General features: G+C 46.4%; 3 protein-coding genes across 7 annotated transcripts; 2 read left to right on the plus strand and 1 right to left on the minus strand.

Moving 5' to 3' along the window:
* Positions 1 to 380: 380 nt before the first annotated feature.
* On the minus strand, positions 381 to 8,826 carry LOC132458720 (RNA exonuclease 1 homolog). Of its 4 annotated transcripts, none has more exons than XM_060052983.1 (17): positions 8,693 to 8,826; positions 8,421 to 8,571; positions 6,814 to 8,162; positions 6,633 to 6,731; positions 5,939 to 6,158; positions 5,400 to 5,731; positions 5,160 to 5,300; positions 4,795 to 4,909; positions 4,656 to 4,727; positions 4,441 to 4,581; positions 3,669 to 3,782; positions 3,516 to 3,589; positions 3,199 to 3,303; positions 2,309 to 2,424; positions 1,900 to 2,038; positions 1,336 to 1,456; positions 381 to 808 (listed from the first exon to the last, which is right to left on the minus strand). In XM_060052983.1, the coding sequence occupies exons 2-17, from the start codon at positions 8,569 to 8,571 to the stop codon at positions 717 to 719; spliced, it is 3,381 nt and encodes a 1,126-aa protein (XP_059908966.1). In that variant the 5' UTR covers positions 8,693 to 8,826; the 3' UTR covers positions 381 to 716. The 4 variants fall into 4 exon arrangements, with proteins under 4 accessions (XP_059908966.1, XP_059908967.1, XP_059908964.1 ...); XM_060052984.1 differs by having other exon boundaries at positions 6,633 to 6,719; positions 6,814 to 8,165; XM_060052981.1 differs by having other exon boundaries at positions 6,814 to 8,165.
* Positions 8,827 to 9,904: 1,078 nt separating this feature from the next.
* Positions 9,905 to 17,119, plus strand: LOC132458735 (DNA polymerase iota-like). 2 transcript variants are annotated; one of them, XM_060053013.1, is made up of 8 exons: positions 9,905 to 10,952; positions 12,029 to 12,160; positions 12,354 to 12,590; positions 12,822 to 13,000; positions 13,312 to 13,403; positions 13,482 to 13,615; positions 15,634 to 15,896; positions 16,163 to 17,119. In XM_060053013.1, the coding sequence occupies exons 1-8, from the start codon at positions 10,856 to 10,858 to the stop codon at positions 16,238 to 16,240; spliced, it is 1,212 nt and encodes a 403-aa protein (XP_059908996.1). In that variant the 5' UTR covers positions 9,905 to 10,855; the 3' UTR covers positions 16,241 to 17,119. The 2 variants fall into 2 exon arrangements, with proteins under 2 accessions (XP_059908996.1, XP_059908997.1); XM_060053014.1 differs by having other exon boundaries at positions 15,634 to 15,845.
* On the plus strand, positions 16,254 to 17,119 carry LOC132458745 (uncharacterized). The gene has a single exon (XM_060053029.1). The coding sequence runs from the start codon at positions 16,254 to 16,256 to the stop codon at positions 16,995 to 16,997; it is 744 nt and encodes a 247-aa protein (XP_059909012.1). The 3' UTR covers positions 16,998 to 17,119.
* Position 17,120: the final 1 nt, after the last annotated feature.

Here is a 17,120-nt window from a genome sequence, read left to right on the forward strand (position 1 = left end):
TATTACTTCTCTGTTGTTGAAAGGACTCGAAAGGACTCGAAACTCAAACGGTAGGACTTGGGACTCGACTTGAGACTTGTCGGCCTTGACTTGTGACTTGACTCGGGACTTGCCTGTCTTGACTCGGGACTTGCCTGTCTTGACTCGGGACTTGCCTGTCTTGACTCGGGACTTGACTCGGGACTTGACGGCAAAGACTTGAGACTAACTTGTGACTTGCAAAACAATGACTTGGTCCCACCTCTGGTAATTGGTGAGATCAACTTGTTTACCAATTGGTTGGAGTAAATGCCACTCCGTCATCTGCGGAACGTGATTGGCCACGATTGAACTGATCTGAAAGGTTCATTGGCCGGTCGGATGAGACAATCACACTAAGCTTCAACAAGTGCTTTTATTTTCTTAAACATTCAGACCCCAACCCTTAGGTTTCCACAACACCAAGTGCCCCCACAACAATATTCACAAGCGCATGAAATAAAGTACTGCAAACCAAAAAGCAATTTAATAAACTAATAATTCTGCCTGAACTTAAAGTAATAAAAATAATTTCTTATAAACATGCAGTATTCTCACGCTCAAATCTTAACGAATAACTCAAAAACAAACAAAGGCAGTCAGCTCATGACAGAGTCCGACACAGCAGCTAGAGGCAGTTCGCGTCGCTCCAAGTCGTCTCATGGACTCAAACCCTAACATTTCTTTATTTCCCACAATCACCATTTCCTGCCCTTTCCGTCCTCCTTCATCTTCCACAGCACCAGCTCCATGCAGGCGGCCGCATCGTCCGCGGTGTCGTGGCCACAGACTGGCAGAGGAGAGCAGGGTTAGAATACAAGGCACCCAGTAACATTCATTCAAAGCAAAGGCTTCAATGCAAAGCCACTTAATGAACTTTGTATTCAGATACATGTCACTTAGGAGTATAGTGGGGCATCTTGCTCAAGGATGACTAATACAGGTAGGATTGCAGACTTTGTGGATCGAACCGAGAACCTTTCAGCTAGGAGGCGCATACCCTCATCAAGACACTATCCTGACCCCTTCCTCCCCCCCATTAAAACCAATAAATTGTGTTTATTTGATCGTTAATCTGTATCCAGCAGTATCACACAATTCATATTTTCGCATTGACATTCTCATGTTGATTAAGTCATAGGACTTCCACACCGAGCAGCTCTGGTTCTGAGCACTAGCTGAGCAGCTCTGGTTCTGAGCACCAGCCGAGCAGCTCGGGTTCTGAGCACTAGCCGTGGGAGAGCTGAACCCGGCGAGCAATTAGAACTAGGATGGATGCTGGGTGCTAGGCCAAGGTTGGCAGCAGGTTTGACCAACCGCTGTCCTGGATGATTCTCCGGAGGTAGTCCGCAGTGAGGTTGTTGAGGGTCAGCTTGTGGGGGGGCCCCATGCGGTGAGGGAACAGCACTGAGGTGTCCACCACAGTCCCATGGAGAAACTGAGAGGGGAGGACACAGGAGGAGGTCAGTTATTTAAGAGACACTTTCCTCGTCTGATACCATCATTATTAAATTAGTTTCGTCCTCATTAGGTAATACATTATGTTTTCTTCAAATTAAATGTCTTAATTTTAGAATTCTCTATTAGCAATGTTATTGTGTATCTCCTTTTCTGTTTGTATGTGAGATAATTGCAGGTCTCACATGATGGTGGTTTGTTTCAATGCTTGCTTCCTACTCTAACTATTCAGTTGTGCAAAAAAGACGCAACTAAACCAATACTAACCCACATCACGTCTTCTATAGTTCAAGAGGCAGAAGGGACCTAGGCTGACCCATTTCCCCGGGCTGACCCATGTCCCTGGGATGACCCATGCCCACGGGCCCCGGGCTGACCCATGTCCCCGGGCTGAGGGGCTGACCCATGTCCGCGGCTGCTCACCTTCAGGGCACAGAGGCTGGTCTCCAGGCCGTGTCCCACCAGGATGGTGTCCACTGAAACGAAGCGCAGCAGGGTCTGCTGGACCTCGCCCACGGAGGGACAGTCCTCTTTCAGGTCCTTCTCCGAGATGCCAGAGAACCTCCAGAAAATAAACACACCAGTGATTTACAACACCATGGGCCAATAGAAAGGGAGTAGGTTTCCTTTCAGGCAGTGTTTTATCAGCCAATAGGACAATGACCAATCGAAAATGAGAAGTGGCTCCAATATCATTAAGTTTGAGAAGGTTGTGTCCTTATCTTTCCACAGTCTTTGCCAATTCTAAAAACCGGTGAGAGTTTGAATTGCAAGAGTTCTGGTGAAGGAGAGGAAGGGAGCATGGAGGATATAAAAGGACACATGTGCAGACCTGGTGTTGAAGTCGACCACGTCGTTACCGGGTTTGACGAACGTGTCGTACACCACATGCAGAGCAGAGTTGACCACCGTGATTCTGGACAGCTCTAGCCCGTGGGTGGTGTAACACTAGACAGGAAACAAAGACCAGATGTCCAACTAAGGAAGGTCTATCTAGTAGTACTACACCTAGTAGTACTAGGTGTTGACAGGTATTTATATCCAATTATCAAGCAATTTCAAATCCATTGTTTTGAGTTGGAAATATTCCCCTCTAAAGTTCAAACCTGTACAGGTCTGTGAGTAGAAAAGCAGAAAATGTATCAAGCAGAAAATATTTGCTTGTAGAACCATAATTAGCTGATGTACTAATTTGTCGTCAACCCTTTAAAACTGAACCTCATACTTCCTTAAAGGCACCCAGTGCAACTTTATGTAAACATTCAACGAAAAAGAAACATTCAATTTCTAGTCTTTTTTACACGTAGTAAGTTTCAATAACTCCATACCATTACATATCGACATTCATGGAGCAAAGATGAGACGTCGTTGTGTGGTGAGAACGGATAGAAAATCGTAAACAACAACAATCGCCGGTGGGGATAAGCCATTTTTCCATTGCCTGGAAGCCTGCTTTATTTATTGTAGGTTACAAAAAATAAAGAAAATGGCGGCATTGTTGTTGTTATCGATTTTCTATCAGTTCTCACACCACAACGACGTCTCATCTTTGCTGCTTGAATGTCGGTATGTAATGGTATGGAGTTATTGAAACTTACTACGTGTAAAAAAGACGAGAAATTGAATGTTTATTTTTAAGCCTCGAAAGTTGCACTGGGTGCCTTTAAGGTATGAAAGCCAAAACCAATGCAGATAAGAGGTGAATGAACCGAGTGATGTCACCATTTCACAGTCCAGAGAGTAGACCCCCGGACAGCTCCTCTCAGGGTCCTCTCTCGGGCGGGAGGAGACAAAACCATTCATGTCCACCGCATCGTGGACGTGTAGCTAAAAACACACACACACACACACACACACACACACACACACACACACACACACACACACACACACACACACACACACACACACACACACACACACACACACACACACACACACACACACACACACACACACACACACACACACACACACGTTGTCTACAATGCAAACCAATCTACGGTAGTGGTGTTGGGATCTGGTTCTCTAGTCCGTACTCTGAACACTTGGCACCCTGGTGCTCCCATCACTCCTTCACAGCAGCTGTAGCGCGTCTCATCTCCTCCAGGTACTGGTCCAGACACAGAGAAGGCTGTTAATATTAACCTAAAGTACTGTACCCAAAGGCTATGTTCTTACTGTGAACTCACCTTTCTTTTCGACTCCTTTGCCGTAGTGGTAGTTACACTCCTCCTTGCGAGTGTGCTTCCCTGTTTTGCTCACAGAGTACGTTGCCCCACAGCGACAGCATATCCTCTTCAGGGCTTTGAGAGACAGACTCAAAGTTAATTGATGCAAAATAATTTATACTTTTCAAAATTCTTAAGATATTTATATTATTATTATTATTATTATTATAATATAATACGGTATAAGATAAAGAACGAAAATACCCCTGTAATATAAAATATTAATTAAAAAACATTTGAAATACAAATTAAGGAGGTACAGCTACATACCCTAACACTAGCCCATATGTACAAATATAATATCAGGGTTTCCCGCAGAAAATGTGTTAGTTAAGGAGGTGGGCTGGGCGTAGTTGCTGTCTGACCACACACTCTTTTACAGTTGGACCATTTATGCTTATTTTCATGCAGGCTGTTGATACACAGAGGGTAAATTACGTATTATACGAAATATACTTTCGTATAATATACCTTTTTTTATTATGTCGTAGTTAAGGCGGCAGGCCTGTGTTGCTTAGGCGGTCGCCTAAGCTGTAAAGTGCTGCGGGAAACCCTGAATATAACATTGATCAACTATTACTCTAAAACCATTTGCCATAGCTTTCTGGTGAGCCACATGGTTATACTGTACACTGGGTAGTGAAAATGAAGGAAGTCAATCAAGCAGCAAGAATAATTCAGTGTATGAATTCCAATGCCTTTGAATGAAGGCGGCTGCTGGTTGAATACTGACGGTCATTGACTGTCTTCTTATTGTCTGCAAACAGGATTGCGCTGCCCGGCCGCTCAGGGTTCTGCAGAGGGTAGTTGTGCTCGATCAGCTTCTCCTCGTTCATGATGTACTCCTTTAAGCTTTCATACAGCACAGCGTCCCCTAGCAGACACACAACACCACGGTTATACAGGTCATTGAGAGGGATAACGGGCCAAAGGACCACTAACACTCACCGCGTCCTACAAGCAGGCTCATGTTGAGGGGAATGTTCCCCTTTGCTCTCTTGCCACTCATCTCGTTTTCATCTGTGGGAAGCATTAAAGATTAGTAGCGCACACACACGCGTACACACACACATACACTCACACACACCTTTGGTAGGAACAGCACTCTGGTTTTTCATCCTCTTCAGTGCATTTACAGCAACACTCAGATATTTCAATTTGTTGGCACTGCGGTTATAAACGGTCCTTTCCTCTGCCAGTGCCTATTGTAAACAACACCAGGCGTCTTGTCAAATGAAACACTGTATACAAACACCAGATATCACAAACAGCCAAGCTTTCACAGCTGTTCACCATCTGTCTTCTGGGAATCACCATTAGAACACATTAACGGATTACTTGTTAGACAGGACAACGGTTGATTTGCTTCAAGACTTATTTAGTCACACGGTAAGCACCGCGGTCAAGCAGCGAATCAGGATTATCCATCTCTGTCAAGCCACGAATACCCACCTTCTCAAAGGAGTCTTTGACGGTGGGAGAGGTCTTGAGGAACTCCTCAGTGAACATGTTCACGTAGCGCTGTCGCACATCATGGGGGACTTTGTCTTTGACCCTCTCGGATCGCTGCTTCACCTTACGCTTGGTCAAAGGCTCAAAAAAAGAGAAGCCCAAAATTCAGTATTTATTCTTTCAAAACCTCATGTGGCGATGCCTGTTGTGTGCCCAGAAGAGGAGGAGGTTACAGGACACCTTGGGAGGAACCTGGAGGGCCCCCTGGGGTCCGGACGGCGTGCCCAGGCCCGTGTGGCCAAGGGCGGAGACCGAGGGCAGCAGGGACATGTTGCCCACCATGTGGAGCGGGGCTGAGGGGTCCGGGCGGTACCGGTGCACCGGCGTGACGGCGGATAGCTGGAAGGACTGCAGGCCGTTGTTGCTGACGGCGCTGATGGGCGTCAGCACCGTGGACACCGAGCTGGCCATGGATGAGAGGGGCAGCGGGTAGGAGCCCTCAGGTAGGATGAAATGCAGGTTGTTGCCCACCTGGATCAAAGCGTTGCCCACTGGGATGCAGCTCATGTACGCTGATAGAGGACAGGAACCACCACACACACACACACACACACACACACACACACACACTTACTTTTCGGGCGTCTTCATGCTATATAAATGCAATTCAATTCATCACTTATTATTATCATCATCTTAGTTCTAATAAAGTATCTTCTAAAACCTGACCTCATCAGAATGTTGCGATCCAACAAAAATAGTAACAGAGGTCCACGTACCACTCTGCACGGAGACCGGGAGCTGGATCTGAGAGGGGTGGACCGGGGCTCCGGACTCGGGCCTCCTCTGATGTGTAGACTGGGCATTCACAGAGGCAGTGAGGGGCGTGGCCCTCTGCTGTAACTGCAGGACCTTGGGATGGTGGGGAAGCTGGGGCCCAGAGGCCCCCCCCCGCAGGGGAACTGGAATCTTGGGCCGAGGTCTAACCACAGCAACCGGCTGGTCCAATAACAAGGGTTAAGGTTTCGGTTTGCTTGTTTACTGTTACAAGCATTTCTGGCTTTTAGCCTTAATTGTCAAAAAGTATTTTAACATGGGTTATGATAGTAAAGCAGACAGTCAGATGTTAACAATACACACTATTATCAAGTTATTGCAGTCCCGGGGGCTCAGGCGATTAATGACTTATAAGCTACATATACTTGACGATAAATCTTTTACTCTCCTTTAAGTGCAAAGGATATATACCCTCAGTGATTATATACCAACTATGATTCATAGCCATATGCTCAGTACTACTTCAATGCAATATGATAATCAGACTGATGTTAAGGGATTAAAACTAAGTGTAGGGAGATAAACAACAGACAAGATTTAAGGGTCGCAGGAATGTTTGGACTAAATAGCGTGGCCATTGGGTAAAATAAAACCATTAATGACCATGGGTCTAACATCTGGGGACAGAAGGGGTACCTCTGGACGTCTGGGGATGTGGGCCACCCTTTTCTGCGAAGATAGGGCCTGTGGCTTTTCCTCTACCACGGACGTCTCCAACTCTGTCTGCTCGTCCCCCTGACAAGGGGCGAAGGGGTCAGAAACTTAAGGGAAGGGGGAGTCCACCCTGGCTCTGAAGAGGGTTCTGCCGGAAACTCACGTTCCCGGTCAGTGGGACTGGGGGCGCGGGGGGCTGGGCCCCCTTCTCCGCCTCGTTGGCTTCCATGAAGATCCGATAACACTCCTCCATGGGGTCGCTGTCCGACATTTCCATGTCCGAGTAGTGGAGGTTCTCTGTGGCCGACTCCCCAGAGCTTGACTCGATGAGGGTGACCTTCCCTTCCCCCGATGGGCTGCCAGGTGGGTACTCCGTGGGGGGAGGGGTTTGGGGGGACAGTAAATGTGATTGGACATTGGACTCTGACGTCCTGTACCAAGGGCAGCTGTGGTCCCCGTCTGAGGACCCTGATGGCGAGGGAGGGGTGGCCGTGTGCGCCTGTCCACACGGCACAACTGTGGGCACACTATTGGTCGGGGACCAGTAGTGTTGGGCCGTGTTGGTTGGAGGTTCTACGGTCAGGGTCGTGAGATGGTAGAAGACTGAGGGAGCAGGATGTGGATCACGGTTGGACTGCGCTGGATAGGCCATCTTGTCAGCGTAGGCCTGAGGCGGCATCGTTGTTATGGAGATCTCACTGAACTCGACAGTGGGCCGAGCGTCCTCAAAGTGACATCCATCCAAACTGCTCCTCCTCTCCTCCCCAGCGGAATCCGCGTGGGAGCCAGCCATCCTCTGGTTCTCACTTCGCAAGTCTTCCAAACATTTAGACAAGCCGTCAAACATGTCAATGGGTTGACTTCGGCGTCTATGGACCGCCTTGTCTGATTCTATCAGTACAACAGAAGAGGACTCACCCTGGGAAGACTCAGAGTGTGAAGTGTGTGTTGGTGTGTGGTCAACCTCGTTGTGAGGGGAGCTCCGGTCCGGTTCTGCCACCATCGATTGATTTTCAATGACATCATGAACTTTGCTTTTTTTTAAATCCGGGGAGGATGGGATGTCGATGACGAGGTCCCCTTCCTGTTGGAGGTCGTTCTCCAGCATGGGGTAAGCCTCCCTGCTGGCTGACTGAAGGTTGTGACCATCACTACAGGAAACCTCTCTTGCCCTTTTGACCCCAGCTTTATCCTTCTGATCTTTGCCTGACGAACTGTAAGACCGCAGATCTGCAGAGAAGTTGGACAAAGGGTCATATTCCAGATCCGTCCTTGGTTTGGAGTTATCCACCACGTATTTCCCTGCTTGGGATGAGAGCTTTGGCGTGCGTCTGTGCGACGACGGTTTATAACCATCCCCGTTTTCATGTTTGCAATTAGTCTCCGTCTGGTAGCGGGACAGCCTCCTCTGCTCCTTCTCCACCTCGCTCTTCACGTCCTCAATCTCCTTGTTGATACGAGCCAACTCCTGGAGGGATTCACTGCTCTCAGTTGGGGGATAGTTTGGGATTCCTGCTTTACGGCACGAAGACATATGGAGATGCATGTTTTGTTACATAAACAGCAAGTAGTTTTGATAAAACTGTTTTGCAGCAGTTTTACAGCAGTAGTCCAACGAATGAAGGAGAACCATTAGAATCCATCAAAGCAAAATAACAGCACTACTTTCTATCCCGAAAATTCTTACTACAATCAATCATTTAGTAAAATATTGGATAGGCATGTAAATATAATCCGTTATTAATTTCCATGTAATTGTCAACAACTGACCTTGAAAATCAGCCAGGCCAACCGGCTTCATCGAAGCAGCAAACATCTCTCGGACCTGTTCCTCATGCTTGTACAAACAGTGCGGCCTCTCACAAAGTCCACGTCGGAAAGGGCAGACCACTTCGGCAAAGAAACCGGACGCTGGCAACATCTGCAAAAAAACTAAACCCGTCAGGTTCGCCTTTATTTTAATAAAAAAGTTATAAACGACGCGTGGAGACTCCTAATTAGGTGAGGCAGGTGGTGCACATCGTTATACAAGTCATACGTACCGTCCAATAGTTTTGTTTGTCTGATTATTTGTATGATTATTCCATTTTGAATTATGGTCAAAATGTAGGTCTGTTGCCGGCTGCTCGTGGCATTGTATTACGTGTTGGTCGTCTCTAATGATTGATTGGCGTCTGTTGGCGTGAGGAGTGTGTTGCAGTACCTCCCCGCGCCACTGGGGGCGGCGCTGCGTTCAGAGGACGTGGGGAGGAAGAGGTGGCGCTTGGGAGAAATGTGAACAACAACATGTCCACCAGTAACGTACTTACAAAACTGCTTTTGTTTATATTTCACGGTCTTTCAAATGGCAAATAGTGACGATAATAACGATGAGGATGAAACGTGGAAGACCAGTTTGACAGACTTTACAGTCGCGCCAAGTCCAGATTATGGTGAGCTAAACACAAACCGGAATCAAAAAGATAAATAAATAGTCAACGTCGTACTGGGCCCCGTTTCCCGAAAGCATAGCGGGATCTCAGAGTGGGTCGTACGAGCATCGTACAGTTTTCACACCGTTTCCCGAAAGCATCTTTGGTAACGAACCTCTTAAAAACGCTCACGAGTAGCTAACGAGTGCTCCAGGGTACTCGTAGGACGCTAAGAGCCTCGTTAGCCTACTATAGCCTCAGTGGCGTAGCCAGCGGACATTCCTAGTATTGAATGCGTTTTATTATAACACATTGGTAATGGTGTATCACGTGCGTCTGAGCCTAATGTGGGCCATTAGTTTGAGAGAGACAGTCCAGGAAATGTTTGAGCAGGCAGGGCACTTAAAAAATGTGTGAGAGAAAGTGGGGGGGATTTGTGCAGACTGACATAGGCTACTCATAAAACGTAGCATAAAATAATGTAAAAAAATAAATACAAATAAATAATATTAAATAATAAATAAATAAATAAAAATATTAAAAAAAATGCAAAGGAGCAGGCAAAAGGCTGGGATATGGTGGGGATTGGTCACGTTGACGGGAATGTTTAGTGACATGTGGGAGGGTGGAGGGGGTTAAAAAAAAGTCTCAATCACTCTTCGACGTGCATGAAAACCAGCCGCGTAGTTATGAGGGAGGCCGTCCTCACACCGATCTTCCTCGTCGTCATCGTCCTCAATGTCCTCCGGTTCAACCCAAGCTACCCCAGCCTTAGCTGCAATTTTGTGCAACATAGCTGTCACACATATCACAGCGCATGACTTGGCCGGCGAAAACTGGAGCCCTCCGCTGGACTTGTGAAGGCATCTAAAGCGCGACTCCAGGGGTACTCCAGGGGTACTACCTACTATAGCCTCAGTGGCGTCACCAGCGGACATTCTGTCTATTGGATGCGTTTTATGAAAACACATCCAATACCACGGAATGCCCAGCTGGCGCAATTTCGCAGCCAAAAACAGTGGTTACCGCAGATATATTACTCATAGACTGTTATACTGTATACTGTTAGATTTAAACAGCAAGGATAGAGACATGTTAGAAGCTAACAACAACATAATTGATTGCAGCAATTTAAAATTCCAAAAATGCATGCGGAGCCGAAATGTACCGATCAAACACCACGTCACAAGGCATTTAATAAAATCTAATGATTCCATTACTCTTGTGTGGGAGGTCGCTTTCGAGCTGCACTTGCTGTCTCCCTCTGATTTTAATTCAACCATCGTGGTTAAAATGTCCTCATATTGATCCATGTCAGAAGACATAGGCTAATGTAGACATGCATCATGCTGAGACCAGCGGGTGTCGGAGAATTTCTGCAGGCGTTGCTTATTGCGATTGTTTGCATTGCTGTAGGCGCTTCGGTGAGGCTGTGATGAAGTTCGCTATTTATTGGACCCTGTCTAGACGGTAACAAACGTCCCTGACCATAGTTAATCGCGTTTGTAGTCTACACTCGGACGTGAACTCATCATTGCATGCGGGTGTCTTCATTCATAAAAAAATTAAAACATTCGGGAGTATGCAATCATACAAATTATTCTTATGAGGTCAGAGACTCCGTGCGCAGCCCCGCCTTCTCCAGTAAACCAAGAAAGCCCGCGCCGTGACGAACGGGGGATTTGACCCCCCCAACCCCCATACAAAAACTGTGTATATATCTGCAGGTATTCAATAGAAGTATAATGTATCACCTGTAACTACGTTGCGAGGGAGCAAGGTGTGACCAAGGGGATGTCGGTGGTGGATGCTCAGGAGAAATGCCCTCAGCTTGTGTTGGTTAAAGGAGAGGACCTGACACACTACCGGGAAATGTCCTACCAAGTCACAGGTACAACTAATAATCACATAATGTGTAATAATCATGTTTTTCAGTGTTTCTATAGTGTTATAATGTATATCATAGAATAATAAGTAATGTAAAATAAAGTAAAATACTTTCAAACATTTTTTATGATGTTATTTTGCTTTATTGTAACTATTAAACCTTATTACGTTGAATATTGTTTTATTGTCATTTAACACTTGTATGTGAATTATTTAAAAAAAAATAAGCTTTGATCTCCTACTGAATGTTGCATTGGTTTGTCCATACTAGGGCTGTCACTTTTTATTCGAAGTTCGAATATTCGTTCGAAGGTGGGGTGAAAAGTTCGAATTCGAAGTGTAATTCTCCATTCGAACTGTAAAAATGCACTATAAAGAAGAGAGCGGCGAGTGGCTTCTCCTCAATAAAGCGGCCCTCCTGGATCCCCGCTTCTCCCGGTTAGTCCGCCTTTCCCCTGCACAGAAACATCTCGTGACTGAAAGCCTCTCACACGAGCTCACTGAAACGGAGACCGACACTGATCGCACACGACAGGGAGAAAAGTCCGCTGGCGCGATGGGCAGCCTGTTTGGGGACTCAGCGCGGCTGACACAAGCAGCTGCAACGGTAACGGAGAGCTGCGAGACTACTTGTAATTTTCTTTCCGTAAGGAATAAAAAGAGCAGCATGCCGTGTTGGAGGTCGGCCTCACAGATTGTTCGTTTATATAGGCTGTGTGTGCCATGGACGACATGCGCTCCGCATATCGCGCTCCGAGCAGTTATTGTTAATGTGTAAAAGACAGCCGCACTTGTGTGTCGGAGCTTCCTCTTGTTGTGTTTACAAATGTGTTATCAAAGATGTGTTTTTATCCTGTGCTGTTATGAATTCAGTAGGTATACGTGAGGTAGGCCTATAGCCTACGAGAGCAACATAAAAAATCAAGACTGTTGTCGTGTTCTATGGGGGGGGGGGTCGAATGTATTCGAATGTATTCGAATTAATTATGGACATTCGAAATTCGTTCGAATTTCATTTTTGGAAAAAGTGACAGCCCTAGTCCATACGCACTCACCTTCTGCTGTGGGGATTTCCATCAGAACTGCTGACGTCCTACTGTCCCTTAGTGGAGCGGCTTGGGTTCGATGAGAACTATGTTGACGTCACAGAGATGGTAGAGAAGAGACTGACTCACTGCTCCTCGTTCGAGGGACATGTCTATAACCGTTCTGGTATGCTTTCATTACATTGTGTTCACACAGGCCGGTGTCTCACTGAAACCAGGAAATTATGAAACCAGCTTATTGTCTAATTTGTAAGAAAAAGGATTTACATTTAACTTTCAGTTCTGTGCTGAATACTAAAAACCAAAGCTTTTGAAACTCGACGAACAAACGGAAGTGTTACTTGTTCTGTATTCTGTAGGGATTGAGACTAACCCTGGACCCCACCGGAGGCTGGTGGTCGGCTCTCACATCGCGGCGGAGCTCAGAACAGCCATCTGCAGCAAGTTGGGCCTCGACGTCTGTGCCGGGGTCGCCACCAATAAGCTGCTAGCCAAGCTTGTGTCTGGGTCCTTCAAACCGAACCAGCAGACCACACTGCTGCCCCAAGACGTTGACCACATCATGGGCCACCTCGGCGGCCTTCATAGAGTTCCCGGTAGAGAAATTGCTGCATTAATTCAGTGTAGTTTGTCTTCTAAAAAACACACCGTGTTGTACAGAAGATTCATTCAACAGTAGTTCATACCACACGCATGTTGGATCATGGCACCAAGGTAGGATGAGTTAATGATGGTCTGCTTATGATTAAAAAAATACACTATACATATAAATGGATAAAGTTGTCCTAGGGGGCTGAACTCATTGTAGTTGTGTTCTTTCCTCTGAGGGGTGGGACATCAGACCAGTAAGAGGCTCCAGGCCCTTGGATTGGTGACTGTGCAGGACCTGCAGCTCTTCCCATTGGCCGGCCTGGTGAAGGAGTTTGGAGTCCCAACTGGCCAGCGCCTGAAGAACCTGTCTCTGGGCGTCGATGACTCCCCCGTCGTGCCCACAGGAGCCCCCAAGGTAGGACACGGCTGGAGGGATGAGTGGAGAGAGCAAAAGAGAGAGAGCAAAAGAGAGAAAGGGCAAGATTTTTGAGATCTACATACATTCAATCCTCCCTTTGCCTATGCATGCACCTGAGGTGGCGCTAGGTTGAACGTGATACACAGACAAGATGGATTCCCTCAACAAATTAGCAAAAATAAGTCCTGATTGGACAGCAACGAAGTGTGTTTGTGTGTGTGTGTGTGTGCATTACAATTAAATCCTACCTAAAGCACGCTTTGAAATTACTAAAATTGTTCTGGCATCATGTTTGTTTCTTCTTTTAGTCTCTTAGCGATGAAGACTCGTTCAAGAAGATCTCCACCACTAGAGAAGTTGTAGAAAAGACCCAAGAGCTGCTCACCAGTCTGGTTGAGAGGTTGGTAACAGCTAGTTACAGTTGATACGGTCTGATTGGACACGAGACTCTAATCTCTCTGCTTGGTTTGGAAACAAGGATGCAGAAAGACGGCCGGCCGCCCCAGACCTTCAGGCTGACCATCCCGAGGTACTCTGCAGAGAACAAGTGGTTCAGCAGGGAGAGCCGCCAGTGTCCCGTCCCCCACCACCTCAGACACAAGGTGGTCTCAGGTGGGTCCCTCCCCCACCACCTCGTACACAAGGTGGTCTCTGGTGGGGGGGAGCTGTGTTGGTCAAATTCAGAGGACTTTACTGATCCGGAGGTAAAATGGGGCCTTCACTGGTGCTCTGCAATAAACCATATTGATGGCAGTCAAAGTATAATAAAAAAATTAAGCAATAATTAATTTATGCTAGACTATAAAGTGGCTCAGATGCTGCGGTCATTATTATTATCCTTACAAATATTATTATTGCTGTATTATAATTATAATACTGAAATAAATATTACTATTATAACTGTAATAACAGGGTAGCCACGGGGTCTTAAAAGTCAAAAAAAATTCTTACATTTCATGTTCCTAAATTAAGGCCTTAAAAAGTCTTAAATTGCGTTACCCAAGTCTTAATTTTTTAAAGATGGTCTTAAATTTCCTACTAGGATATGTTTTCGTAGTCAACCGGACTGTAACACAAGGGGAAAATAGGGGGCGTTTTGCGTATCGGGGTTTTGCGTAACCGTCTCATTTATTGGAGTATGCGCGAACAATACTTAGGGTTTTCACGCCGGCAATCTCAACAAACATAATCAGTCGAGAGGAGACGCCACGCCACATCATGGGGAAGCAGGGCTCTCAAGTCTCACGCATTCGGCGTGAGACACGCAATTCGACCCATGCACACGCTCACACGCCACACTTCGTATTTCTCACGCAGAGAAATTACCAGGATAGCGCCCACCAACTTGCGCCACTATTTAACAGTGGAACAGGTAGGAATCAAATGGGTTCCCCTTACGAAGGGTGACCAGACGTCCTCTTTTGCCCAGGCATGCCCTCTTTTTGAGACACTTATAAAAATAAATGTGTCCGGGCGGAATTTCAAAATCGTCTGGGATTTTATTAAAGCCTCATACATGTTCACATTGAATTTGCGTTGCGTTCCTCTGGGTCGGTCACAAACTACTTAAGCTACGCCCTCCCCACCTCAGTTCTGTTCGCTTTGCATTGCTGGAAGTGAGTAGGGGGAGTGGTTAAGTAGAGCCTTCAGATTGGACGGTTTGACTTTAGAGTTACCGTCATGTTTTGTATATTTTTTTTTGTTGCCATTATTGTTTTATAGGGACAAACATTAACAAATTTCTCCTACAGGGGATTGATAAAGTTCTATCTATTGAACAGAAAGAAACACTTGGTCATACTTTACACACTTTACCACAGCATTGGCCTACTGAATGCCACAGATATATTTTAAGCATTGGACTGAATGCCACATAAATATATAATTATGTTTTTGCACGTTTGCAACGTTTAAAAGTTCAGGGAAAAGTATAGCCTCTACTGGTGTTGCTTAGGCCAATATCCTTTTGAGGCAGTGTTGTTTCCGAATATTAGTGTTAAGGGCCAATAATGCTTACTATCATACATTAGTCACCATGTCTGTGGACGGGTTAGGGTTAGGGTTAGGGTTCGGGCTGGCTCCATACATTACGACGGAGTTAGTAAAAGAGGTCAAGGAGGCAAGTGGTGGATTCATTGAAATGGTTGAGGAATTTTGAATGCTGAGAAACTACAGCAATTTGAAAAGAGTTTGTTTGTTTATATTTTATATTGTGTGTTGAAAGTTTGATATTTAAACCAAAAATGCAGCTACACTTTCACACCATCACTTTGTGTATTGTTTTTTTAATCTTTTATCATTTCTGGGTACATGGTCTTAAGAGACATCAGGCCTCTAGACTTTGAGTTAGGCCCTCAGTTTGTCTCTTTGATTGGTGAGTGCACACTTATCCTTTGGCACATTCATTAATGTATTGACATGAATGTTTCATATGTTCCAAAAAAACATGAATAACATATGCACGACCGCGTTTTACGACTGCTTAATGGGTGCGATGTAGGTCTTAATTTTCATTGAAGTGGTCTAAAAAAAGTCTTAAATTTGGGTTGATCAAACCTGGGGAAACCCTGAATAATACAAATTTTTATAATTGTTATTATTTGCTCATCCTCTTCCGTTCTCTCCAACAGGCAGCACTGATGCTAATGTGCATCTGGTTACCTTGGCGATGAAGCTCTTCAATAAGATGGTGGACGGCGGCACGGCGTTCCACCTCACACTGCTCAACGTCTGCTTCACCAACCTGCCTCCGGCGCGGGGGACCTCGGGCCAGGGGGCCATCACGTCGTTCTTCACACTGGGCAGCTCCCCACAAAGCAGTCCGACCCCCTCCCGAACTCACATACCTCACTCCCACTCACCTCATCTCTTTAAATCAATTCAAACTTTATTAGTAAGACGCTTGTTCACTTCATTCAATTAATTGTTATTTATTAAACGGTTGGGACTATTGGTCCAGTTGGTCCATACTGTTTAATTCAAGCCCAGAAACTACTTAGGAGGAAAGGTTCCCTTGTTTGCTCTGAACGTAGTCTAAATGTTCCTATATTACAAAGGATATGGACACAGCAAGCATATCAATAGTTATTTGGGGGATTAATTTAACCTTACATGAGTGTGGCTCATGTTAGCGGTAATGCTAGTTTGTGTTCCCGGTAGGAGGAGCATCCACCCAGTTGGTTGGGTCATTTGAACGGGTCCCAGGAAGTGGAGAATAACCCAGAGTGTGAAGACTGAGCAGGATTTCCAAATGAAGACACTAGCAGCGAGCACAACGGGCTCCGAGGCAGATCAACCCGCATCAGCAGCAATAAAGACCCCAGTTGTTTCTCCGGATATTAGTGATCACCATGGAGCTACCCGCAGCACACAGGCATCGTCTGAAGACTATTGGACGACTGCAGGCAGGGCACATAAACTGCCCCCTAATGTTGACACGGATGTGTTCAGGGAACTCCCTGAGGACATCCAGAAGGAGCTGCTATCACCTGCCTTCACCCGTACCCACCCCACCTCCTCCGCCTCGGCCACCAGTCGGCCAGTCCCCACCCCCCTACCCCTCTACTATGGTCCTGACCGAGACCCTGCCTCCCAGTCCCAGCCTCCCCTCCGTTCTTCCGGTGACTCCCATCCACTCCCCATTAGGGTGGGGTCCTACCTCTGTTCATCTGACGCACTGTCAACCACCACAGAGGTCAGCCGGACCCCACCGGGCCGGACCAGTACAGGACCAGGAGAACCCCCCGCGGGAGACCCCCAGAGGGCTGGGGGACAGGCCCTGTGTTCCCCCTGTGGGGTCCCAGGGGACGTGGACCCCGCTGTGTTCTCAGAGCTGCCCCTGGAGATCCAGAGGGAGCTGATGGTCGGGTGGAGACAACAGAAGCCGCTTCTGAAGGCACCCTCCTCAGAGAGAAAGTCTTCTAGCAAATACAAGAAGGCTGCGGTTAAAGGCGGTAGGCAGAACGACTTGTACAAGTATTTTAAGGCCAGCTAGGCTTTCTGCCTTGTTCCTCCCTATGTGGCCCAAGACTCTTTGATTGTTCATAAGAAATGTTAATTTTATCAAAGGATTATTTTTTTGTTATTTTGGCAATAAAAGTTATGGTTTCTTCGAGAC

This window comes from Gadus macrocephalus, chromosome 6, assembly GCF_031168955.1.
Source record: "Gadus macrocephalus chromosome 6, ASM3116895v1".
In the NCBI taxonomy this organism is placed as follows: domain Eukaryota; kingdom Metazoa; phylum Chordata; class Actinopteri; order Gadiformes; family Gadidae; genus Gadus; species Gadus macrocephalus.

What these genes read in the sequence shown, in the direction of transcription:
- LOC132458745 (XM_060053029.1), top strand. Translation starts at nt 16,254, where the DNA reads ATGAAGACACTAGCAGCGAGCACAACGGGCTCCGAGGCAGATCAACCC.
- LOC132458720 (XM_060052981.1), bottom strand. Translation starts at nt 8,571, where the DNA reads ATGTTGCCAGCGTCCGGTTTCTTTGCCGAAGTGGTCTGCCCTTTCCGA. An exon ending in CCCGGTCTCCGTGCAGAGTG is followed by an intron (nt 5,732 to 5,938) that starts GTACGTGGACCT and finishes GTCCTCTATCAG; the next exon opens with CGTACATGAGCTGCATCCCA. An exon ending in CAGGGTGCCAAGTGTTCAGA is followed by an intron (nt 3,304 to 3,515) that starts GTACGGACTAGA and finishes GTGTGTTTTTAG; the next exon opens with CTACACGTCCACGATGCGGT.
- LOC132458735 (XM_060053013.1), top strand. Translation starts at nt 10,856, where the DNA reads ATGTCGGTGGTGGATGCTCAGGAGAAATGCCCTCAGCTTGTGTTGGTT. An exon ending in CGGCCTTCATAGAGTTCCCG is followed by an intron (nt 12,591 to 12,821) that starts GTAGAGAAATTG and finishes CTTTCCTCTGAG; the next exon opens with GGGTGGGACATCAGACCAGT. An exon ending in CAGACACAAGGTGGTCTCAG is followed by an intron (nt 13,616 to 15,633) that starts GTGGGTCCCTCC and finishes TCTCTCCAACAG; the next exon opens with GCAGCACTGATGCTAATGTG.